At 41.0% G+C, this 25,594-nt stretch overlaps 1 protein-coding gene across 2 annotated transcripts in view; it reads left to right on the top strand.

The window, feature by feature from the left end:
• The first annotated feature begins 10,476 nt into the window (after window positions 1-10,476).
• BNIP2 (BCL2 interacting protein 2) overlaps window positions 10,477-25,594 on the top strand; it is a 28,193-nt gene continuing 13,075 nt past the window's right edge. Inside the window, exons 1-5 of one of the 2 annotated variants that reach the window (XM_010339624.3) lie at window positions 10,477-10,660; window positions 17,907-18,013; window positions 20,497-20,564; window positions 21,030-21,206; window positions 22,908-23,084. In XM_010339624.3, coding sequence (XP_010337926.2) covers window positions 17,964-18,013; window positions 20,497-20,564; window positions 21,030-21,206; window positions 22,908-23,084 — 472 coding nt within the window. In that variant the 5' untranslated portion in view covers window positions 10,477-10,660; window positions 17,907-17,963. The remainder of the gene's footprint in view (window positions 10,661-17,906; window positions 18,014-20,496; window positions 20,565-21,029; window positions 21,207-22,907; window positions 23,085-25,594) is intronic. The other variant, XM_003928991.4, reaches the window with a different exon arrangement.

Raw genomic sequence — 25,594 nt, 5'->3', positions numbered from 1 at the left:
GTGGGTAGATCACCTGAGGTCAGGATTTCAAGACCAACCTGGCCAATGTGGTAAAACCCTCTCTCTACTAAAAATTCAAAAATTAGCCAGATGCAGCAGCACACGTTTATAGTCCCAATTACTCAGGAAGCTGAGCCACCAGGAGAATTGCTTGAACGCAGGAAGCAGAGGTTGCAGTGGGCCAAGATTGTGCTATTGCACTCCAACCTGGGTGACAGAGCGAGACTGTCTCAAAAAAAAAAAAAAAGGTTTCTTCACATTGTTGGTTTTGATGAGTCATCTAAGCTAGTGTCAGCCTTTCCCAACTTCTATTGGATGAAATGCACACCCCTCCTCCTCAGCAAACCCAACTATGCAACTATGTCCAGATCCGAACTCTTAGTCTCGCTTCACGGCCTAGTTCGTTGAATGAGTTGAATCTCTAAAATCCTGTACAATAAAATCCTCCAAAAAATAAGCCTAGTTTTTCCCTTGAATAGTTATAATCTAACTGCATATGGAAGTATTTCATAGACATATATATTGCTGCTTCTCTCTTGCACACTCTGGGATGTGGAAGCATTGCACAACAGTGTTGTGTAATTGTGGACAGTCCAATTTGATTTTCTGACATCAGGAAGCACAAATTCTCTCCGGAACAATTTATTTGACTGGTTCTTTGTAAAAAGGAAACTTGTCACCATGCCAAAGACAAAACTGCTGCTGGGTTTCGTTTTGAGTTTTATAAAGTGAACAAGTGAAAACTATATACACGGTCATTTCAACTTGACTTATGAATAATTAAATGAATATATAATTGTATCCAGTTTTAGCCTCAAGCTTAACCAGCAAAGACATATTCAGTCCATGTAAAAGGGTTACTTCATGTTTTTTTTTAAAATGATGAGCAAGCTGCCAAACATCACTGAATGTATATGCTTGTAAGTGAGAATAACAATTTCTTATTAAATCCGACAGTGGAAAGTGAAGCAGCATGCAAGTTTTGTGCAATGTATCTTATACCTTTTAAAATTTGAATTTATACAAGCATTTCATCTTAAATATCTTCTTCATTCTCTCTCATCTTCTAGTCCAAGGTTGGGAGCAGTTCCAGTGAACATCATTAAGGAGCATATGTGACTGTATCTAGAAACAGAGTTTTACATGTTGAGATCCAGTCCTCCAAAGATACTTTGTTAACAGAACAATAAAGGAGTCTTCTTTTGCATTAAGACAGGGTCATGCTCTGTCGTCCAGGCTGCAGTGCAGTGGCACAATCTCAGCTCACTGCAACCACCATCCCCTGGGTTCAAGCGATTCTCCTGCCTCAGCCTCCTGAATAGCTGGGATTACAGGTGTCAACCACCACACAGGCCTAATTCTTTTTTGTATTTTTAATAGAGACAGGGTTTCACCGTCTGGAACAGGCTTGTCTGGGATGCCTAATCTCAAATGATCCTCAGGCCTCAGCCTCCCAAAGTTCTGGGATTACAGACTTCGGCCACCGCCCTGGCCCAAGGAGGTCTTATTATAGGAAAAATAATTACATGTGGCTCCAAGACTTTGGTGGAGAACTAGGCCAGTCTACTCAGTTGAGCAGGTCGTGCCCTGCACACAGCACTCAGCTGAGGGAGCACTCCATTCATCAAGCCACATGCTCTGGAGCAAGGCTTTTCCTGCCCAGCTGGGAGGGCTATCTTTAGAAGATTTGCACAAAGATGCCTATTGAGCTTTATCAGCTCCCTGGGGCAAGCTTTATCAGCCTCCTGGGGCAATGGGCTGAGCTAAACCAGAAGGGCTCAGCCCATTCTGAATGCTTCCCCATTACCCAGAAGGGATTCCCTGGCTAATTTGCAGCAAAGTGTCACGTGGGATGGCAGCACTGTGTGAGGAATTTTCCCATTCTAATAGATATCTTGATTTTTGCCATCTGCAAGGTAGGAATTATAAGACACATTTGGAGGAAGCCTGTGAGAGGAGATGCTTTTCATTATTTACAAAAATGATCTGAAGGAGTTCAACATGCCCTCTTAGTCCAAAGTAATAGCATACCCCAAATCCTCCATCTTCTGGGAGATGCTGTGAGGCTGGTTTGATGAAAGGAGGAAGGACTAGCAATGGAAGAGTGAAGCATAAGGAGACAGAAAAAAAGCTCCCCAAAAATCTGTGTGTGGAGCAGGACTTAGCAAAACTCACACTTCATGGCAGAGTGGGCCAGAGAGAGAAGGGCAGCAGGATATAAAATGTATCCAGGCGGGGCACAGTGGGTCACGCCTGTAATCCCAGCACTTTGTGAGGTGGAGGTGGGTGGAGTTCGAGTCCAGCCTGACCAGCATGGTGAAACCCTGTCTCTACTAAAAATACAAACATTAGCTGGGCATGGTGGAACACACCTCTAATCCCAGCTAGTCAGGAAGCTAAGGCAGGAGAATCGCTTGAACCCAGGAGGCAAAAGTTGTGGTGAGCCAAGATCACGCCACTGCACTCCAGCCTGGGCAACAGAGCAAGACTCTGTCTTGCTTCCCAATACAGAATAATTACAAACAAAAAAAGAGGAAATTTGGGGAGTGGGGGACCAGAAGAGTAATTAGTAATTCCTAAGCTATACATGTTCCTTCCCTATGGAAACTCTGTGCCCAGTAACAGAGAGAGCTTCCCAGAGAACAGCCAGTCTACTACTCACCCTGAACACTGTTATCATTTTTTCAAGAAGTTGTCAGAGGGCCTGTTCTCATCAGAGTCTGAAACATCACTTCCTGCTAGCACAGGTCAGATGGTGCCTTCTGCCTCCCCCTCTAGCCCTCACGTCCTTGCTTGTGGTCTTTCTTCACTCCCCACCCCTCTTGGCGTAGGCTCAGCACCTCTTCAAGTCCATGTTGGCTGAGCACTTTTTTTTTTGGTGTATGAAGTGTGACAGTGTATCATAAATACTTTCAACACACATTGAAGCATATATTCAAATGAGTGCTGCCTTCCTCAACGTCTGTCCTCTTAGGAGAACTTATCCTGCTAGGCGCATTGCTCATGTAAACAGACCAGCAGGCAGGCTTTGTGTGGGCAATGAGGCCATTTTATATCGTGATTGGGTGCAAGCAGGCTAAGTCGAAGAAAGGAGTTAGGCAGGGGGTGTAGGAATGGGGACTGGTTATGTGGGTTGGGGCAAATGGTCAGTTAAAGGTGGTAATCTATTTTAGAGAGAGGGGAAGGGTGTCACAGGAAGCATAGTCACAAGGGTAAGGGTTACCTATTACAAACAGGCGTGGTCATAAGGGTGGGGGTTATCAGTTGCAAGCAGAGGGAAGGGTGTGGTAAATTACGTGGTTACAGGGGTGGGGGACTTGAGAAACCTATGTCTAGAGGAGAAGTTTCACAAGGCTGAGCAGGAACAATGGTGGAATGTTGCAGGGGGAGAGCAATCAGTTGAGGCAGGAGCTAGTTGTTTCACTTCTCTTTGTGGCCATCTAGTTACTTCAGACTTTCTAGCTCCTGGAGACCATCAAGAGGTGTACATGCCGGTCACCAAGGCTATAATGGCCAAGCTTGGACTTGGAGGCCTGACACTAACACTGCTGCCACTGTGCAGGATACCATTCAGTCTCTTCTTTTGGAATGCAATTATTAATTCATAGGTGATTGCATTTCCACATAGTTCATTATATTGGCTGCAAATAAATCTTTACCATGAAAAAAATCCCTTTTTAATCTGGCCTTTGACTACTTCCTTTTTGTTAACGGCTGTTGATAGCCTCGCCTTCTCCCATTGCTTGTGCTCTGGTCATGCTGAACATTGCAGTTCCTAGAAGCCTCTGTGAATTTGCATATGCCAATTCCCTCTGCCTGAAAGATCATCCTCTTGTTACTAAGCTCAAGATTTCCTCCTTCAAAAAACCTCTACTGCCTTTACCTCCCACTCCGTAATCTGTTTAGCTCCCTTCAATTTAGCTGTACCTTGAAAGTACCAAGGTGACCTCAATCCTCCAAATGATTTATTGTCTTCATTGCTCCTCTCCCCAACCTGTTGATAAGCTCTTTGAAGGCAGATACTATGTCTTTTTTTCCTGCATCCGTTAGGCATGTCGCTCACGTAAAGAGACCATGAGGCAGGCATCAGGTGGGCAACAAGGCTGTTTCATTTCATGTTAAGGTGAAAGTGGGCCAAGTCCGAAAAAGGAGTTAGTCAAGGAGAGTAGGAAAGGGGACTGGTTATATAGGTTAGGCAAAATGGTCAGTTTAAGAGTGGTAATTTACTTCAGAGAGGGGAAGAGGGTTACAGGATACATGGTCACAAGGGTAGGGGTCATCTATTACAAACAGGCATGATTATAAGGGTGGGAGTTACCGGTTGCAAGCAGAAGGGAGGGTGCGGTAAATTACATAGTTACAGCGGTTGGGGTCTTGAGAAACCTAATGTCTGGGGGGAAGCTTTGCAAGGCTGAGGAGGAACAATGGTCAAACATTGCGGGGGGAGAGCAACCAGTTGAGGCAGAAACTAGTTGTTTCATTTCTCTTTGTGGCCATCCAGTTACTTCAGACTTTCTGGTTCCTGGAGATCATCAGGAGGTGTATGTGCAGGTCACCGAGGCTATAATGGCCAGGCTTAGATTTGGAGGTCTGAGAGTATCCTCAGGGAACAACAGCATTGATTTATAATATTGTTCAACAAAGATTTGTTGGCCAGGTGGGATAGCTCCCACCTGTATCCCCAGCACTTTGGGAGGCTGAGGCAGGCAGATGACTTGAGGTCACGAGTCCAAGACTAGCATGGCCAACATGGCAAAACCCTGTCTCTTAAAAATAAATAAATAAATAAAGATCCAGGTGTGGCGGCACACACCTATAGTCCTGCTATTTGGATCGTTGAGGCACAAAACCGGAAGGTAGAGGTTGCAGTGAACTAAGATCTTGCCACTGCATCTGAGCCTAGACTGCAGAGTGAAACCCTGTCTCAAAAAAAAAAAAAAAATATATATATATATATATATATATACACACACACACACACACACACACACACACACACACACACATCTCCAATGGGCATGGCAGAGCATTTTTAGAGGCTGAGGCAGGAGGATTGCTTGAGAGGAGGCTTCCTTGAGGCCAGGAGTTCGAGACTAGGCTAGGTAGCATAGCAAGACCCCATTTCTAAATAAATAGTTAAATAAGTAAATAAAGATATATCAAATGAATGGACACTTGAACGAAGTGAGTAATCTAAAATGAGAACTTCGAAAGTAAACATTCATTTGACTGAGTCCTAGTTGAGTCCAAGAATTACTGAGTTATTCAATAAATGCTTTTAGGCAAACTAGTCAGTTTAGTAAAGTTAGATTCCCTATTCATATCGTAAGCACATACACAATATTCCACTTGGATTTAATATTCATATGTTAAAAAAAAAGAAACTATAAAACCACCAGAAGAAAACAACAGTGACTGTATAATTTTAGTGTGACGAATGCCTGTTTAAACATAACACCAAAGCCAGAAACTATTCCAGAACAGGTTGATCATGGCTCTGAGCTTATGTATCAGCACTGCAATCTCTTTCCAAGTGCTACCTTCTATATAGGGTGTAGGGCTGGAAGCCACACTTTTTTTTTTCCCCCCAGTGAATTTTTCCCCAATTTTTAAGAGCTTAAATGTCTGCCTATTCAAGGAAACAAGTAATTGCAAAAGTACCCTAAGTCTTGTCCAAAAAGTCTGGTAACACAGGAAATACAGTGGTTTGTTTGTTTGCTAGTTTGTTTTTTGAGACTGAGTCTTGCTCTTTCGTCCAGACTGGAGTGCCATGCTGTAATCTCGGCTCACTGAACCTCCATTTCCCAGGTTTAGAGGATTCTCCTGCCTCAGCCTCCTGAGTAGCTGAGATTACAGATGTGCACCACCACACCCAAGGAAATTGTTTATTTTTAGAAGTGGGGTTTCATCATGTTGGCCAGGCTGAACTCCTGACCAACCTCAAGGGATCCGCCCACCTTGACCTCCCAAAGTGCTGGGAGTACAGGCCTGAGCCACCACACTCAGCCTATAGTGTATTTTTAATATCGTATTTTGGATTAACAATTGGATATATTGCCTTAGAGAAACTTACCTGAGTATGTGGAAGTCAAAGGAAAATATAATGAGCAATATTATTTCAAAATGTTACTAATACATTGGTTGAAAATAAATTAGTTCTATGTTTCTGACTTTTTGAACACTCTATGAAGTGTTGCCCAGCACTTTGAGAGGACAAGGCAGGCAGATCACCTGAGGTCAGGAGTTTAGGACCTGTCTGACCAACATGGTAAAACCCCATTTCTTCTAAAAACACAAAAATTAGCCAGGCATGGTGATGCACGCCTGTAATCTCAGCTACTTGGGAGACTGAGGCAGGAGAATTGCTTCAATCCAGGAGGCAGAGATTGCAGTGAGCCAAGATCATACCACTGCACTCCACTGCACCCCTCCTCCCAACCCCGAGATCTTACAGGGGTGGGGGAAGGGGCAACAAAACGAGACACCATCTCAAAAAAAAAAAAAAAAAATGTGGAACAAGGTCAGGTGTGGTGGCTCAAACCTGTAATACCAGCGCTTTGGGAGGCTCAGATGGGCAGGTCACTAAGGCTAGGAGTCCTAGACAAGCCTGCGCAACATGGCAAAAACCTGTGTCTCCAAAAATACAAAACTTAGCAGACGTGGTGTCACCTGCCTCTAATCCCAGGTACTCAGGAGGTTGAGGCACGAGAATTATTTTAACCAAAAAGTGGAGGCTGCAGTGAGCTGAGACTATGCCAGTGCACTGTAGCCTGGGCCACAGAGTGAGACCCTGTCTCAAAAAAAAAAAAAAAAAAAAAAAGCCACAATCTAAAAGGTCAGTAAAGGATTGTTTGATAAATAAATAAATTATCCATAACAAAAATAATAGCATTGGAATATATTTGACTTGAAAAGTAGTTCATGATGTATTTTATTATTATTATTATTTTTTTTTTTTTTTGAGACGGAGTTTCGCTCTTGTTACCCAGGCTGGAGTGCAATGGCGCGACCTCGGCTCACCACAACCTCCACCTCCTGGGTTCAGGCAATTCTCCTGCCTCAGCCTCCTGAGTAGCTGGGATTACAGGCACGCGCCACCATGCCCAGCTAATTTTTTGTATTTTTAGTAGAGACAGGGTTTCACCATGTTGATCAGGATGGTCTCGATCTCTTGACCTCGTGATCCACCCGCCTCGGCCTCCCAAAGTGCTGGGATTACAGGTTTGAGCCACCGCGCCCAGCCGGTATTTTATTATTTTTTTATAAATAGATTCCCATGTCTATCCACAGACTGTAGAAGGTGAAGCCTGGGAATCTGTATTTTTAATTTTTTTTTTTTTTTTTTCTGAGACAACTGTGTCTCACTCTCTCGCCCAGGCTGGAGTATAGTAGTGCAATCCTGGCTCACTGCAACCTCTGCCTCCTGGGTTCAAGTGATTTTCCTGCCTCAGCCCCCTCCCCCACCAGCAGCTAGGATTGCAGGCGCCCAACATACCCAGCTAATATTTGTATTTTTAGTAAAGAAGGGGTTTCTCCATGTCGGCCAAACCAGCCTCACACTCCTGACATCAGGTGATCCACCTGCCTCAGCCTCCCAAAGTGCAGGGATTACAGGTGTGAGCCACTGCACCCAGCCCATAATATATCTTAAATGAAAAGAAAAAAATGGAGATTATAAACCATTAAGTACATTATCTGATTTTCATAAAGATTTATATGTGCAATTTATATATAAAATATGTGTGTCTATATATATAATCTGAGATGCTATACATAAATATGTTAATGATTATCTTTTTGGCTTACCTATAGTTTGTAATGTTTCAACAATAAGTATAGATAATTAATGAGATTGGGATAAAAAAACAAATAGTAGGATGGCTTACTCAAAACCAAAGCAAACACTGATCAAGCTTATTAAATGATAAAGTTACTCAAATGAAGAAGGAACTAAAGATCTTAAAAAAAAAACCTCATAACTGTGTATGATTTCCAATGATTTTCTGCCACCCTGTGGGGAATTCTGCACATTGCAGAACTGAATAAGTGAAATATAAAATTATAAAAAATTCTGTAAGTCAAGATGAAATTTCTTGGCTGAAGAAGTTGTTTAGCTAAAACTTTGTTGACCAGTTTTGTTTTCTATACCAGCTATTTAGTGAAATTGCTAGAATAGGATAAAAATAATACCCAATACTTCCAATACTTAAATGTGATTATGATAAGCAAGGTCCTAATGCATATATACGACTTCAGCTCAAAAAAAAACCTTATGAGGTAGGTACTATTTTCTTCCCATTTTGTCAAAGAGACAGAGTTTAATCTACCAATGGTGGGTAAATTTTGCCAAAGCAGTGTGAAATCCAGGCAGAGTGCTGCATTTTAAGTCAATGATTTAAATTTTTGAGTTTCTCTGTTTCCCTCAGGCCTGATCTTTCTGTAATGGAATCACCCAGATACCTGACTGTTGAACATTTCTCTGGATTTATCAGATGAAACTTTGGAGAGGGTTTTTTTTTTTTTTTTTTTTTTTTTGAGACAGGGTCTCACTCTGTTACCCAGCCCAGGCTGGAGTGCACTGGCAAGATCTCAGCTCACTACAACCGCTGCCTCCCAACGATCCCCACCTCAACCTCCCAAGCAGCTGGAACAACAGGTGCATGCCACCACACACCCCTAAGTTTCTTTCTCTCTTTCTCTCTCTCTCTCTCTTTTTTTTTAAGATGGGGTTTCACCATGTTGGTCAGGCTGGTCTTGAACTCCCGACCTCAGGTGATCCGCCGCCTTGGCCTCCAAAGTGCTTGGATTTCAGGCCACCATGCCCAGCCTCTCTTTTTTTTTTTTTTTTTTTTTTTTGGTAGAAATGGCGTCTCACCATGTTGCCCTGGCTGGTCTCGAACTCCTGAGCTCAGGTAATATACCCACCTCAGCCTCTCAAAGTGCTGGGATTAGAGGCGTGAGCCAGTGTGGTCGGCAGAGTGAGATTATGATGTCCTCCAAACAAATCTCGTTTGGTTGAAGCTGAGTATGGTCTAATTTGAATAGTTTACCTTGAGTACTCTGACCATGGTCTGCAGACCTGGGCTTTTCTGAGAACTGTTTGTAAATAGTCTACAGAGAGATAGTAGAAAACTCTATAGCAATTTTCCGGATAATTTTATGGATGTCAACTCTAACGATAAAAAGTTTTCACTTGGATTTTGTGTGTCTTTTCATTTGTCTGTTTTATGAACTTGTGGTCCACAACTAATTGAAAAAATTTTTAAATTAACATATCATTCCCCACATTAAAGAGAAGACTGCTGTAAGCTGTTGACACTCGAAATTACCAAACTCCAAGGACGTTTCTGAGGCCTAGCTCCCCAAAATGAGGTCTCGCATATATTTCCTCCCCTTATTTCATTTCTTTTTCTTCTTCTTCTTCTTCTTTTTTTTTTTTTTTTGTTTGTTTGTTTGTTTTGTTTTGTTTTGTTTTGTTGCTTTTTGTTTTTTTGAGATGGTGTTTTTGGTCTGTTGTCCAAGCTGGAGTGCAATGGTGTGATCTCCGCTCAGGGGAAACCCTGCGTCCTGGGTTCAAGTGATTCTCCTGACTCAGCCTCCTGAGTAACTGGTATTACTGGTGTCCGCCAGCACGTCCCGATAATTTTTGTATATTTAATAGAGGTGAGGTTTCACCATGTTGTCCAGGCTGGTCTTGAACTTTTTTTTTTTTTTTTTTTTTTGAGACGGAGTTTCACACTTGTTACCCAGGCTGGAGTGCAATGGCGCGATCTCGGCTCACCGCAACCTCCGCCTTCTGGGTTCTGGCGATTCTCCTGCCTCAGCCTCCTGAGTAGCTGGGATTACAGGCAGGCGCCACCATGCCCAGCTAGTTTTTTTGTATTTTTAGTAGAGACGGGGTTTCACCATATTGACCAGGATGGTCTCGATCTCTTGACCTCGTGATCCACCCGCCTCGGCCTCCCAAAGTGCTGGGATTACAGGCGTGAGCCACCTCGCCTGGCCTCCTCCCCTTATTTCATCCATTTTATAATTCACATTATTCACATTATTATTGATCGTTGATAACTGCACCTATTGTAATGATACTGATAGTTGCACCTGTTGTCATAATATCGCTATTGGTAACTGCACCTATTGCATTATCATATTATTGATATTGATAATTTCACCTATTGTAATGTTCAGTAAAGACAGGCAAAAAGAAAACAAAAACGACTGAGACTACGGGGCAGCGTCCCAGCGCACAACAAGGAAGAAACGCCTTGAGGCGCAGTAAACGTCACCAGTAAGGAGTCGAAGCGACGAGTCTGCCCAGAGGCAAGGAAGGCTGGCGCGAGCGATAGCCCGCGAGGCCTGAGTGGGCCGGCGGATGCCGTGTGGGTTTCAGGAGGACGCCACGCCTCCGCCACCGCCTCCCTCGCGGCCGCGCCGGGAGGAGGTCGACGTGTCGTCACTTCCGCCGGGATCTCTCACTGCGTCCGGGTCAGCTGCTGCTGCCGCCGCGGTGCCGCTGCGGCCGGGGGATTGGGCCAGGGTCTCCACCGCCGACCGAGGGGAGCGGGCTCCGCTCGGCGCCGTTTTTTGCGACCTGGCCGTCAGCCCCACGTCGCCGGCCTGGAGGGGCGAGGAGGACGAGGGGGCCAAGGCTTCCTCCGGGGTGAGTGCGGCCTGGGAGGACTCGGCACGGTGGCCCCGGCGCCGGACTGGAACAGGCCTAGGGGCGCAGATTTGTCGGGCGCTTACCCAAGACGCCCGGGGAGAGGAAACGCGGAAGGTTATCCGTAGTAGGGGCGCTGTAGAACCTGCTCGGGAGGTGCTTCCTGGATACCCGCCCAGCTTAGGTCCCCGCCCTTGGCTCGGGTCCTGTTTGTGTTTGGCAGTTTTACCCCCCACCCCACCCTTTTTCCGTTTCTGGTAGTTGTGCTCGGGATAGAACCTTGTCCCTCCGCCTCTCCCCCACCTTTACCCCGGTGTGGGTGAAGTGGCTGGGCCACGATGCTTCAGTATTTATGACCAGCGTCCGTCCTGGTGCAGAACAAAGAAACTTGGACTTTTGGTATGCGTTGTAACCTCGGGGAATAGACACGGGAGCAGCATAAGTAATCAGGGCTTTAATAGATCTTCCCGAGCACGCTAAACCAAGTCTAGAGTGTGTACGTCAAAAGTCGAGTCCCCGCTTGGGTCCAGACACCACCTTTTCTGTTTAAATACCTGGCACAATGGTTTGGATGTCTGGATGCAGCTCTTGCTGCTGGAGAGTTACTTGTCTATCCCGTGAGCTCTTTGAGGGCACAGCTTTTGCCGTGTTCATCAAGATAGGCACAGTCTCCTGTTTAATCGAATGGATTATGTGATTGCATTGTAGTGTTGCTTTTTTCATTCTCACCTTCTCTTGATTAGGATCTCTGTCTCTTCTAATACCTGATTTCTTATTTTCAGTTAAATGTATTATTTTTCTAACATTTTACAGGAATATCTGCAGATGTGGAAACAAATACTGTAATTTGTGAATGGATGTTTCCTCAGAATTACGACTGACGTTACCCAATTAAGTTACCCCTGCAGACTAGTTTCTTGATCATTTTGCACATATTCTTCTTAGTTCTTGTTATTTAATGGTTTCTCTAAACTCTATTCCTAGTCTTCATAATCTGTAGTGCAGCCTAACATGGTTGGGCTTAGACAGGAAGTATGACAGATCGATTTCTGCACACGGAACTTGAACTGGATTATCATAAGTCAGTGCTATTACGGTCTTCAGGCATTACAAGATCTTTGAAGCTAAGTACAATCAAACTGAGCATTGCAGGCTTATTCTGTATGAAGTTGCCAGTGCATTGCAGACAGTGTGCTATATTAGAAGCAGTTCTGGACTAGGTAGGTGGACCAGGATGTGGTCCCTCACATGTAAGATAAAATGAAGATAACACAGGTGTCATGCATCGCAAAGTTACTGGTCGGAACATGAGATGATGGATATAAAAGGGGTTAGTAAATGAAAAGCACTGTGGAAAAAGTCTGTTCATTCTATCTTGAGTAATGCTGGTAGAAGTAACAATAGGGAGAACGGTGTCCAAGAAAGTATGTGTAACCAGACTCAGTAAGTTAAAGTTGGCTGGTAGTAGATCGAAGATGTCTTGTTACTACTTTGGGAGGCCAAGACAGCGGATCACCTGAGGTCAGGAGTTCGAGACCAGTCTGGCCAACATGGTGAAACCCCATCTCTACCAAAAATACAAAAATTAGCTGGGTCTGGTGGTGCATGCCTATAATCCCAGCCACTGGAGACACTGTGGCACAGCAATCACTTGAACCTGGGAGGCAGAGGTTGCAGTGAGCTGAGATTGCAGCACTGTGCCCCAGACCGGTCCAGCCTGGGCTGCAAAGTGAGACTGTGTGTCCCCTCGCCGCCACTCCCGCAAAAAAAAAAAAAAAAAAAAAAAAAAAAGTCATGTTCACATGCTGTGAAGCAAAATACTAGTATAATATGATGATAGTAATATTCCATGATTATAGTTTTAGGTTACAATTAATTTTTCTAACTACAACAAACTAAGATCTCAGCATTTTCAGTATGTTCTGCAGTGATAATTCAATAAAGGTAACTTTTGTAGGCAGCACAATCATCTTTTGCTTTGTGTTCACAATTTTGAGAGAAGTCATCACCATTCTAGTTTTTCCTCTTAAATTTTTTGTTAACATTTATTTTATTTTATTTTATTTATTTTTTGAGATGCAGTCTCACTCTGTCGCCCAGGCTGGAGTGCAGTGACGCAATCTCCGCTCACTGCAGCCTGTGCCTCCTGGGTTCAAGCGATTATCCTGCCTCAAGATTACAGGCAGGCACCACCCCACCTAGCTAATTTTTGTATTTTTAGTAGAGATGGAGTTTTACCATGTTGGCCAGGGTGGACTCAAACGCCTGACCTCAGGTGATCGGTCCACCTCAGCCTCCCAAAGTGTTGGGATTACAGGCGTGAGCCACCATGCCTGGCTTGTGTTAACATCTCTGATAGAGCATCTTATTTTATCGTTTAAAAACTATAAAACCCTCCCCTCGCGGAAGCAATGACAAGCAAGCATATAGGATTTTTCCAAGGATGTTTGGTGATCTCCTAAATGTACAAACTGTTCGTTAAAAAGTGAACATAAATGTTTAGAATGAAACCATTTTGTTTAAATGGGGAAGTGAAAGGCTTGTCTGAGCATTTCCATCTGCCTACTGTAATTGATTTCAGCATGAATAGTCGTTTCTGGCACCTATTACAGCAGCAGTGTAAAACTGCGTATAGCGAAATTATTGTGTAAAATTGTGTTGCAATCTAAACAGTTCTAATGTGATCTTTAAAAAAAAAAATTGTAGGGGCCGGGCGCGGTGGCTCAAGCCTGTAATCCCAGCACTTTGGGAGGCCGAGGCGGGTGGATCACAAGGTCGAGAGATCGAGACCATCCTGGTCAACATGCTGAAATCCCGTCTCTACTAAAAATACAAAAAAATTAGCTGGGCATGGTGGCGCGTGCCTGTCATCCCAGCTACTCAGGAGGCTGAGGCAGGAGAATTGCCTGAACCCAGGAGGCGGAGGTTGCGGTAAGCCAAGGTCGCGCCATTGCACTCCAGCCTGGGTAACAAGAGCCAAACTCCATCTCAAAAAAAAAGAATGCAGAAAAAAAAAAAAAAATTGTAGAGACAGATCTCACTGTGTTCCCCAAGCTAGGCTTGAACTTCTGGGCTAAAACCATCTTCCCATCTTGTCCTCCCAACATGTTAGGATTACAGGAGTGAGCCACTGAGCCTGGCCTAAATGATTTTAACATTTAATTTTTGCATATGTTGCTAAACTGCCTGGGGAAAGCTTCTTTATCCTGGTTGAGTTTACCAGTACTACTCCGCATGAAGCTCTACATCAGAAGGAATCCATTATGTCTTTGATTTTTTTTAACCTAAGATCCACTGTTTGAATTTATCTTTGACTTCGACAGATAAGTGGCATAAGTAAGGATGTCCCACCATTAACCAAGAGTCAATCCATTGAGAAATTAAGTTATTCCTGTTGCAACAGGTTATTTTAACAAATATCATCTTAAAGTGTTATTTCCCTTTCTAATTTACTAAAAAAAAAAAAACTGTATGAATAAGAAATGGGAAGCAACCACAGTTAATTTGTGAGTCAGCAGTATCCTGATCTTCTTCAAAGTGGTTGTGGTTGTATTAACTCCTTTCTTAATTTGTTTCCTGTTCTTAACAGCTGCTTGATAATAAAGGGCTTCCAAGATCAGTACTCCCTCAGTTGTTTACATTGTTTTCATCTACCTAGTGTACTGTCCCCTAAAATTTGTGATGAAATGGTAGAATAAATCTATCTGTATCTCTCTCTCCAAGTTCCATTTAACTAGATTAATGAATTATCCTCAAACTAAATACCCATGTTTGTATTAACACATGATTCAATATGATATTAAGGTAAAAATGGAATAAATAGGGTGAGATAGCTGAAAGACTTGGGCTTTCTGTGTTTTGAGAAGCTGTTTTCTTTTTTCTTTTTTTTCTGAGGCAGAGTCTCTGTCACCCAAGCTAGAGTGCAGTGGCACAATCTCAGCTCACTGCAACCTCCATCTCCCAGGTTCAAGTGATTCTCCTACCTCAGCCTCTCTAGTAGCTGGGATTATAGATGTTCTCCACCACGCCCGGCTGATTTTTGTATTTTTCATGGAAACGGGGTTTTACCTTGTTGTTCAGACTGGGTCTCATACTCCTGACCTCAGGTGATCCGCCCACCTCAGCCTTCCAAAGTACTGGGATTACAGGCATGAGCCACATGCCCGGCCCCAAGGAGCTATTTTCATAGAGATAAACTTGTTCAAGTGGTTAAGTCGCTGAAAGGCATGGTTTGTCTTCTGGAATTTCCCAAGATAAACCTTTCCTCTTACCAGTGAGGAAAATTATACCAACAGAAATTATTATTGCAGATGTGTAGGTTCCCACAGAATATTTTTGTTACATTTTTGTGGGGTAATAAGGTACAAATCCTACTTACCTAGTTTAATAAGCAAAATAAGCCTAAGAGATTGAGCAAAGATTTGTTGACCAGTGTCATACCCTACAGATATTATTCATTTAACTAATTTTTATAGGCTTGTTAGGTGCTAGGCACTATGGTAGGTTTTGGGAATACGTTGGTTGCAACTTTCAGTCTCTGCTTTTATTTTTGAAATGCTGAATATTTTTCTGAGTATTTGAGATATTTGAAAAAGACACCCAGATGCATTGGAACCCAATAATTTTCTGTGTGCTAAAAGAAAAAAAAAAGAAAAAGACACCCAGAGAACATGCTGGTATTTTTTTCAACACGCAATAAAAAGGTGTGTCAAGTTAAGAGAGAGCTTTTCTAATTACTGAATTTAGGAAAATGCCTCATGCACTTTAGAATGAGTACCAGAGTGTTAAGAAAACTTAACATTGGGAAATCCCTAAATTAAACATCTAGAAGAGAGTATCAGTTTTCAACCTTTAGTGATAGAATGCTTTGGTCTCACTTGAGCATTATAATTCTAGAATAATAAATATTTTCTCCATTTGGGCTTGTTGATTGTAATAGTGGACTCCTTTCTATTTCTGTCGTAACAGAGGGGATGGTTTGGTAAGGTTGGTGTCCCTCTTTTTGCTTATTTTTCCATCAGAGAGGAAAGGTTGCTATCCGAAAGCAATATATATATAAAGACATTATTGAAGATGTGTATTAATTACTTAACAGTATAGGTGACATATTAGAAACAGAGAAAGTGCTAAATAAGTCAAGATTATTGTATTTTAAATGCTTCTCATTAATTTGTCAAAATTGCCTGGATCATTGTTTTCCCAGAGAATTAAAAACCTTATTCCTATATATAAATGACTTTTTAAAGCATATAAGTTGATGTGGAAAAGACAGCATCTACCATTTTTTTTTTCTGTGCTAACAAGTGTATCATCAAAAAATTGAAACTTTTTGGGAATGTTTAAAACCGTCTCTTGAGTATAAGTAAAAAATCAAACAAGGCAGAGAGCCTTCCAGCCTTGGCAGAGATACAAATTTAGTTTACCTTGTGAAATCTAACACCTGAGGACATTTCCATTTTAATTTTGTTGTTGCGGAGCATAAGGCTTTTTTCTGTATAACTTTGTGCATCTTTTGAATGTTGTAATGATGTAGCATATGGGGCAGCTGTAGGACATGATGACGTTTTTCTTTTAGAAGACTGGTTGATGTGAATGGCTGGCATAATTGATTTTATTTAATAAATACCTTTTAAAGTCATATATAGTATAGTTTTAAAGATCAAATGGTGTAGAAGGACTCACCACGATGAAAAGTGTTAGTCATTTGTCCATTTCACCCTCTTTCATCTTCTACTGGTGTCAACAACTTTTCTTTTTTTCTTTGAGACTGAGTCTCTGTCGCCCATGCTGCAGTGCAGCGGCGCTATCTCAGCTCATTGCAACCTCCACCTCCTAGGTTCAAGTCATTATACTATCTCAGCCTTCCGAGTAGCTGGGTTTACAGCTTCACGCCACCACACCTGGCTAATTTTTTGATTTTTAGTAAGATGAGTTTTCACCATGTTGGTCAGGCTGGTCTCAAACTCCTGGCCTTGTGATCCTCCCACCTGGCCCTCCCAGAGTGCTGAGATTACCAGGCATCCAGGCATAAGCCACCACGGCAGCGTTTTTTTTGTTTTTTTTGTTTTTTTTTTTTTTGGACAGAGTCTTGCTCAGGCTGGACCTCGGCTCACTGCAACCTCTGCCCCACAGGTTCAAGTGATTATGCTGCCTCAGCCTCTGGAATAGCCAGGATTACAGGCGCCCACCACCAAGCCCTGCTATTTTTTTATTTTTTTTTATTTTTAGTAGAGACGGGGTTTCAACTGGTTATCAACTCCTGACCTCAAGTGATCCACCCACTTCAACCTCCCAAAGTGCTAGGATTACAGGTGTGAGTCACCATGCCCGGCCTGGTGTCACCCGCTTTAAACTTTATTTTTAGTACTGTTAGTGAGGCTCTGTATCCCTTAAGAAATACATTACTGCAAAACGTCTACACATATTTGTTAGTGCTGGTTTTTGAATAACTTTAGATGTCTGTTGACTTTAATGTAAATGAACTAAATACTCATTGATACCTCTTCTATGGTTTTTGCTGTTTCATTGTGTTGTTAACCAGTTGATCTTTACCATACCCAAACTTCTCTTTCTTTCTCTATCACCAGAGGGAATATCTCTAGATTTCTTACTTTTAAAATGAGGATATTGGCACTCACATCCTTCCTTGGAAAAACTTAAGACCAAAGTTCACGGCATATGTTAAAATATGTAGTTGCATTCACAAAGACATTGACCAAGTTTAGTGTTTGAAAATGTATGCGAAGCTATATGAGAAAAGCATAGTATAGCTGTGAAAGAAATCAAAAGATAGCATAGTTTATTTACTGGACAAGTTACTGAATAGGCTTCTTAAAGTAGCCCAGGAATTGTGGCATCAAACTATTAAGAAGAAAATATAGAAGCATACTACTTAACTCTGCCGAATCATGAGTTTAAATATTATTTATTTACTGTTGTTTACTTTCTAGATTCAACCTCTATCCAAGGAACAGAAAGTTTAATTATGAATCTGTAATAACATTTTTATTTCTTACCCAACTTCAAATTTTTTAATATCCATAGTATGAAATATATTTTAATTCATAACCTGAGACACTATACATGCAAATGAAAACAATTATTTTAACTGAACAGTATCCTTACTATAAAGTACTTTACCAGAGTCTGAATAGTCTCTCATTTAAAAAGATATAAAGTTATTATACCTTTTCGTTGGATAAAAAGTAAAGTGGAAATTAAGTTATACATTTTTCTCTCATCATAGGACATTGGCCCTCTGGATTATCAAGAGTTTGTAGTTGACATTGAATCCAGGCTGAGGATGGAAGGTGTGGAGCTTAAAGAAGAATGGCAAGATGAAGATTTTCCAATGTGAGCAGTGCTTTTAAATGAAAACAATTTTAGAACAAAACTTCAAAATTTCTTTATTGAGATGTCACTTTTTTTTTTTTTTTTTTTTTGAGACAGAGTCTCGCTCTGTCATCCAGGCTGGAGTGCAGTAGTGCAATCTCATCTCTCTGCAACCTCCGCCTCCTGGTTTCAAGCAGTTCTCCTGCCTCAGCCTTCCAAGTAGCTAGGACTACAGGCATGTGCCACTACGCCCAGCTTATTTTTGTATTTTTAGTAGAGACTGGGTTTCACCATATTGACCAGGCTGTTCTCGAACTCCTGACCTCGTGATCCACCCACCTTCGCTTCCCAAAGTGGTAGGATTACAGGCATGAACTACCGTGCCCCACCGAGATGTCACTTTTTAAGTGAATATTTGGCTTCTTTTTTTTTTTTTATTTTAATTTTTTTTTTATTGCATTTTAGGTTTTGGGGTACATGTGAAGAACATGCAAGATTGTTGCATAGAATATTTGGCTTCTTAAACTCAGTAATACAAGGTGATCATGTGATACTAGGAAGTAGAAGTTTCTTTTCAACAGTTAGATTGATTCTCTTGTATCTTACTTTCCAACCAAATATATATATGTAGTTTTCTATAATCTTTCATTTTTGTTTTGGTCATTTAAGTTTCCAAACTTTTATTTCCTTTTTGTTGTTGTTGTTGAGACGGAGTCTCGCTCTGTTGCCCAGGCTGGAGTGCAGTGGTGCGATCTTAACTGACTGCAACCTCCACCTCCGAGGGTCAAGCAATTCTTCTATCTCAGTCTCCCAAGTAGCTGGGATTACAGGCATGTGCCAGCACACCTGGCTAATTTTTTTTTTTTTTTTTTTTTTTTTTTTTGTATTTTTAGTAGAGATGGGTTTTATCATATTGGCCAGCTTGGTCTCGAACTCCTGACCTCATGATTCACCCACTTCCGCTTTTCAAAGTGCTGGGATAACAGGCACGGGCCGCTTCACCTGGCCCCCTTTTTTTCCCTTTAAAGTAGATCTGAGGGATTCCTCAGAGAAGGGGGTGTTTAGTTGTCTTTAAATTTTTTCTTTAATTTTATGACCAGCTGCAGCGGCTCACACCTGTAATCCCAAGACTGGGAGGCTGAGGTGGGCAGATCACTTAGGGCCAGGAGTTTGAGACCAACCTGGCCAACATGGCAAAGCGCCATCTCTACTAAAAATAGAAAAACTTAGCCAGCTGTGGTGGCATGCGCTTGTAGTCCCAGCTGCTTAGAAGCCAGAGGCACGAGAATTGCCTGAACCCAGGAGCCAGAGGTTGCAGTGAGGTGAGAGCATGCCATTGCACTCCAGCCTCGGTGACAGAGCAAGGCTGTGACTCAAAAAATAATAATTTTGTGGGATCCCTTCCACCCCCCCCAAAAAAACCTTACTAAGTAAATTAACAAGGATTTTCTACCTCATCTGGCCAGCCACCTTGACATGTTGCATTTGTATTTACAATTGTATTGGCACCAGGTAGGCTAATGAAAAGAGAGCAAAGGCAAACCTTATAATGAAATAGTGCTTCCATGCCATAGTGGCCAGAAGATACCCTAGTCCATAATCAGGTGCCTTAGCAGTTGGAAAATGGACAGCTGATAGAGACCTGAGTCATTGTTGCACATGGTGGTGATAGTAATAAAGGAATGCTGATCTCAGAAGAAATGAACCATTGTTACTGTAGTCTCATTGTGAGTAAAAATTGAGCTTCATACATTGCATCATATATCACATTATATTTGTGTGTTTCAGTTATAGTTGTTTAAAATTTTTATGTTTTATAATTCTATAATACCTATTGCATGAGGTATTTATATCTGTTTTTGTGTGTTACTTATATATAACAAGTGTATAAGTCAGCTGTGAAGTCTGAGAATTTTTAAAGCATAGCCAAGCACAGCAGCTCACGCCTATAATCCTAATGCTTTGGGAGGCCGAGGCAGAAGGATCGCTTGAGACCAGCCTGGACAATATAGCAATACCCGGTCTCTACAAAAAAACCTTAAAAATTAGCCGGGCATGGTGGTGTGCAACTGTAGTCCTAGCTACTCAGAAAGCTGAGGCTTTATCTTAAACACTGCTTAGGCTGGGCACAGTGGCTCACACCTGTAATCCCAACACTTTCGGAAGTTGAGGTGGGAGAGTCGTTTGAGCCTAAAAGTTCGAGGCCAGCCTGGGCAACGTAGCAAGACCCTGTCTCTACTATAAGTTAGCCATGTGTGGTGGCACGCACCTGTAGTCCCAAATAGGAGGATCTCTGGAGCCTAGGAGTTAAGGCTGAAGTGAGCCACGATTGCGCCATTGCGCTCCAGCCTAGGTGGCGGAGCAAGTCCGTCTCTCAAAAACAACAACACTGCTTCATTCCGTTTTCCACGTAATTATTTCTATCAGCTGTATGTTTAATAGATTGAACTTGAAAAAAATTCTGTCTTAATTTCTGGGTTAAAAAGTATGCCTGTGTCTTCTAGACCTTTACCAGAAGATGACAGTATTGAAGAAGATATACTAGCTATAACTGGACCAGAGAACCAGCCTGGTAAGTGCTTAACACTTTTACTTTCAATGAAGTGATGGACTTTGTGATTGTTTTTTTTAAACACATTTTTTTGTCCAAAAAAATCAACTTGAGTTTTTATTCCATTGTAGAAGTCAAGGTATAAGCTTAACATTGAGGAAAGCATTTTTAGCATGCTTTAAAAAATTAACCTCCCAAAACATACGCTTGGTTTTTGAAAGTTTTACAGTAAACAGGTGGAAGGAGATCATTTTTATTGGTAAGAGGTCTCTATAAAGTCTGCCTTTATTTAAAAAACATTGATAGTTTATTGATCTCTTGCCAACAATGTAGAAGCAGTAGTGATCCGAATCAAAATTTTGTAAATAGGTGCTTTGAAGTTATGTTGAATATTATTTTTCCCAAGAATGGAGTAGTTAAATTTTTCTTATTCATCTTTAGTATCTAAGCATTTTTTGGTTACATATCTTTATTTTCCAATTCCAGGTTCCCTAGAAGTTAATGAAAATAAAGTGAGAAAGAAACTAATGGCTCCAGACATTAGCCTGACACTGGATCCTAGCGATGGCTCTGTATTGTCAGATGATTTGGATGAAAGTGGGGAGATTGACTTAGATGGCTTAGACACACCGTCTGAGAATAGTAATGAGTTTGAGTGGGAAGGTAAATGTTTCACTGTTTTTAATCTGATCTTTATTAATGTATTAAGGGATTTTGCTTGAAGTGTATAATTCTTTCTGAAGTTCATTTATTTGTTACTAAGATATGAAATTCTGCTAACACTTGAATATTCTCACGGACTTCAGAACTGTATATAGTAGATTACACCAGCGGTTTTTTTCCTCCTATTTGCCCAGTGCTGTCATGTTTTTTTCATAGTTGCTTAAAAAATATTGCTTGATAATTATGGCATGCTCATTTTCCATCAATCAAGTAAGAAACTTTTGAAGCGATCTGTAGTTAACAGTTTGTGGGAAGGGAGTTCTGAAAGGCATTTTGGGGGTGACTTTTTAAATAGACTTGCCTGACATTGCTCTACTTTGTAAAGTGACCAACTTAAATTAATATATACTTTTAGCCCCCAGACCTAGTATTTCTTATTATTTGTAATTCAAAGGAATTGTCCTGGGTTTTACTTTGTGTGCTTTCTTTAATTAGAAAAGTGTCTACAGTATCTTATATTATATACACTTGTTATAATTTTTACGTATGGTTTTTCCATCTTGAAAATGGTTTTTTTTTTTCCCCAAAGTAGTGTTTAGCATTCGGTATTTTATTATAATAAAGTGTGATGTGCTACATTTTTGGTTTCTTTTTTCTTCTCTGTTTTACTGGTTCATTAAACAGTCCAGTAATAAGCAATGTTTTATAAAGATACTGAAATAGTTTTGTGCCTGTGTGTTTTGTCTCTTCTTTCTTTAATGCTGCTGTAGTCATTTCCCGGAAGGATATTTTCCGTTAACAGCTTTGTCTTGGAAACAACTAACATGCAGTAGGTTCCCCCTTCCCCCATCTTTTGGTAAGGACTATAATACTGGAATTTTGAAAATCATTACTAAATTAAAAATCAGCTAAACTGCAATCTCAAAACGTAAATTACACCTAATCATTGGTGCTTATGCTTTGGCTAATGCTAATTTAAATAGACTTCTGCATGTATACCTCAAAATTTCGTAAATACATATCTGCTTTATAAAGCTGATCAAATGAGAAGTGATCATTGAGTAGTTAACCACTTCCTATCTGGTATCACAGTTAGTTTATGTGCTCAGCAACAGCAAACTTGGCTCCCAGATAGCTTCTTGAAACAACTTATAGTCATAACTGCCAGGGACAGCACTGTCACAGGTTGAATCTGGAAAGGCGTTGTAAGGCCAGCGTGCTAAGATTTTGATGACTCTATGAATTAATATTTTCTGAACTTTGGTTATACATTGCACTGTGATTAGGTGTTTTTTTTGTTGAATTGGGCAATAAAAAAAGTTAAAGAACCATGATTTCCAAAGATTTAAGACAGCCTTATGTTAAAAATAGGCCTTTTCCTCCATTATGGAAGAGACGTTTAAAATTGCACTAATTGGCCAGGCATGGTGGCTCACCCCCGTAATCCAAGCACTTTGGAGGCCAAGGCGGGCAAATCACCTGAGGTCAGGAGTTCAAGACCAGCCTGACCAACATGGTGAAACCCCATCTTTATTTAAAAAAAAAAAAGAAAAAGAAAAAGAAAAAATAAATAAATAAAATAAAATTGCACTCACAGTATAATGAAAATTCTCTGAAAAACCTGGATAGTAAAGTGGTTAACGTATAATTTGATTTTTGTTGTATAACAATTTGTGATTGAAGAACTTTTTATTTTCACAGATGATCTTCCAAAACCCAAGACTACTGAAGTAATTAGGAAAGGCTCAATTACTGAATATACAGCAGCAGAGGAAAAAGAAGATGGACGACGCTGGCGTATGTTCAGGATTGGAGAACAGGACCACAGGGTTGACATGAAAGCAATTGAACCCTATAAAAAAGTTATCAGCCATGGGGGTAAGAGTTACTGATGATTTCTCAGATTGCTTAATGCAATATCAGATTTCTAAATGCTTTTAGAAACTCTGCCTAGAGATGTTATGTAATTTTGGAAGAATAATAAGCATTTCTCAATGTCAGTTTAGGAACATGACAGGTTTAAAGTACAAGAATAAAGCTACCATTTAAAAATGATTATATGCATACTGTAAGTTGCAAAAGTACAAAAGAATTTTGTAGGGAAAACTGTCAGGTTGGGCACAGTGGCTCAGGCCTGTAATCCCAGCAATTTGAGAGGCTGAGGCAGGAGGATTACTTGAGCTCAGGAGTTCAAGACCAGATTGAGCAACATAGACATTGTCGCCACAAAAAAAAAAAAAAAAAATAGCCAGGAGTAGTGGCACATGCCTGTAGTCCCAGCTACTTAGGAGGCTGGGGTGGGAGGAAAGAGAGTGTGAGCTTGGGAAGTTGAGGCTGCAAGTGAGCCGTGATCATGCCACTGCACTCCAGTTTTTTCTTTTGTTTCTTTCATTTTTTGACAGACCCTGTCTCAAAAAAAAATTTTTTTTTAACTGTCTGTAGGCCACCAAAAACTGGGACTGTCCTTTCTCCCTAAGTTATAAACTGTGAAATGCTCTGATCTTAAGTGTACAGTTCAGTGAGTTTTGGCAGATACATACCCATGTATATAACCCACACCCCTAAATGTATAGAACATTTTTAATGTCCCAGAAGAATTTTTTAATACCCCTTCCCAGTAAATACTCACATCCAGTAGCCGCTATCATATCTACCCCCTGATTAGTTTTGCCTGTTCTAGAATTTCATATATAGTAACTTAAATCATCGTATGCCCTCTTTGGTCTACTTTTTAGCATGAAGTTTTTGAGATTCATCCATATGGTTGCACTTATCCACAGTTCATTCCTTATTGCTGAGTAGTTTTCTGTTGCATGGAGAAACCATAATTTGCTTATCCATTCTTTTTTTTGATGTGCATGTGAGTTGTTTCTAACTTGAGCTATTATAAACAAATTGCTTTGAACATCCTTGTAGAAGTCTTTTTGTGTATATAAGTAAAACTTGGACTTTTAAACTTGTAAGTCTTAGTTTACCTTAAAACTCTGAACAAATTATTTTTTAATAAGAGAACTAGTTCACATTTTTATAGAGCACCCACTTTGCGTATTTATGGGGTATACAAAAATACAAGGTTTAAGTCCCTTAAGAAATAAGAAAAGCTTTAAAAGTTTAAGTTATAAATCCTTTCAGTCTAACAGTACCAAATATAGAAGTTTGCTGGCCGGGCGCGGTGGCTCAAGCCTGTAATCCCAGCACTTTGGGAGGCCGAGGCGGGTGGATCACGAGGTCAAGAGATCGAGACCATCCTGGTCAACATGGTGAAACCCCGTCTCTACTAAAAATACAAAAATTTAGCTGGACATGGTGGCACGTGCCTGTAATCCCAGCTACTCAGGAGGCTGAGGCAGGAGAATTGCTTGAACTCAGGAGGCGGAGGTTGCGGTGAGCCAAGATTGCGCCATTGCACTCCAGCCTGGGTAACAAGAGCGAAACTCCGTCTCAAAAAAAAAAAAAAAAAGTAGTTTACCTAGGTGTGTTGTAAATAGTGCTGGAATGTTACTGCCAAGTCAGAACACAACTCACTGTAGAGTATGTCATACTACTTTAAATTCTCCTAATGCAGGACGCGGGCATATGGGTCAAGCAGATTGATTTTTTTTTTGTAAGTTATTTCCACTTAATTTACTCTCTGCCAAATGCATTCCCCTGCTTATTTCTATAGTCTTCATTCATCTGAAAGCAAATCACATGAATATTTGTAGTTGCATTCTTCTGCCTAATTTAATCTTACTCAGATGAAGAAAATGGCATAATCTGGATCAGGAAGTCCACAGACATACATTATTGAGCTAGCTCGTAGGAATCAAATTATGAGACCTGATTTATAGCTTACATCTTTTATCTTTCAGAAATAGCACTTTTTTGTCGGGGAAGTAATCAAGGCCACCTTATCCTTTTGCATCATCACAATATATTTTGTGACTGAGTAATTAAGAAGGATAGTGAAGAGTCTGATGTTTCTGAAAAGTTCAAATCTTTTCATGTGCAAATTTGTAAACAATAGAAATGAAGGTTATAGCAGATGTGTTTGTTACTAATTACGGGCTTAATATCTGAAGACTGCAGTTGAAACATAGACATTTTAGCACTGTTTTTTGTTACTGAAAATTATGTCAGAGATGTAATTTAGTTTAGTTTTTTTTTTTTTTTTGAAACCAAGTCTTACTCTGTCACCCAGGTCGGAGTGCAGTGGTGCAGTCTCGGCACACTGCATGCTCTGCCTCCCAGGTTCAAGTGAATCTCCTGCCTCAGCCTCCCAAGTAGCTGGGGCTACTGTTCCACGCCACCACTTCCTGCTAATTTTTTGTATTTTTAGTAGAGACGAGGTTTTACCATTTTGGTCAGGCTGGTCTTGAACTCTTGGCCTCAAGTGATCTGCCCTCCTC

The sequence above is a fragment of the Saimiri boliviensis genome, chromosome 2 (assembly GCF_048565385.1).
Source record: "Saimiri boliviensis isolate mSaiBol1 chromosome 2, mSaiBol1.pri, whole genome shotgun sequence".
Taxonomy (NCBI): Eukaryota; Metazoa; Chordata; class Mammalia; order Primates; family Cebidae; genus Saimiri; species Saimiri boliviensis.
This window is presented reverse-complemented; position numbering and strand designations above follow the sequence as displayed.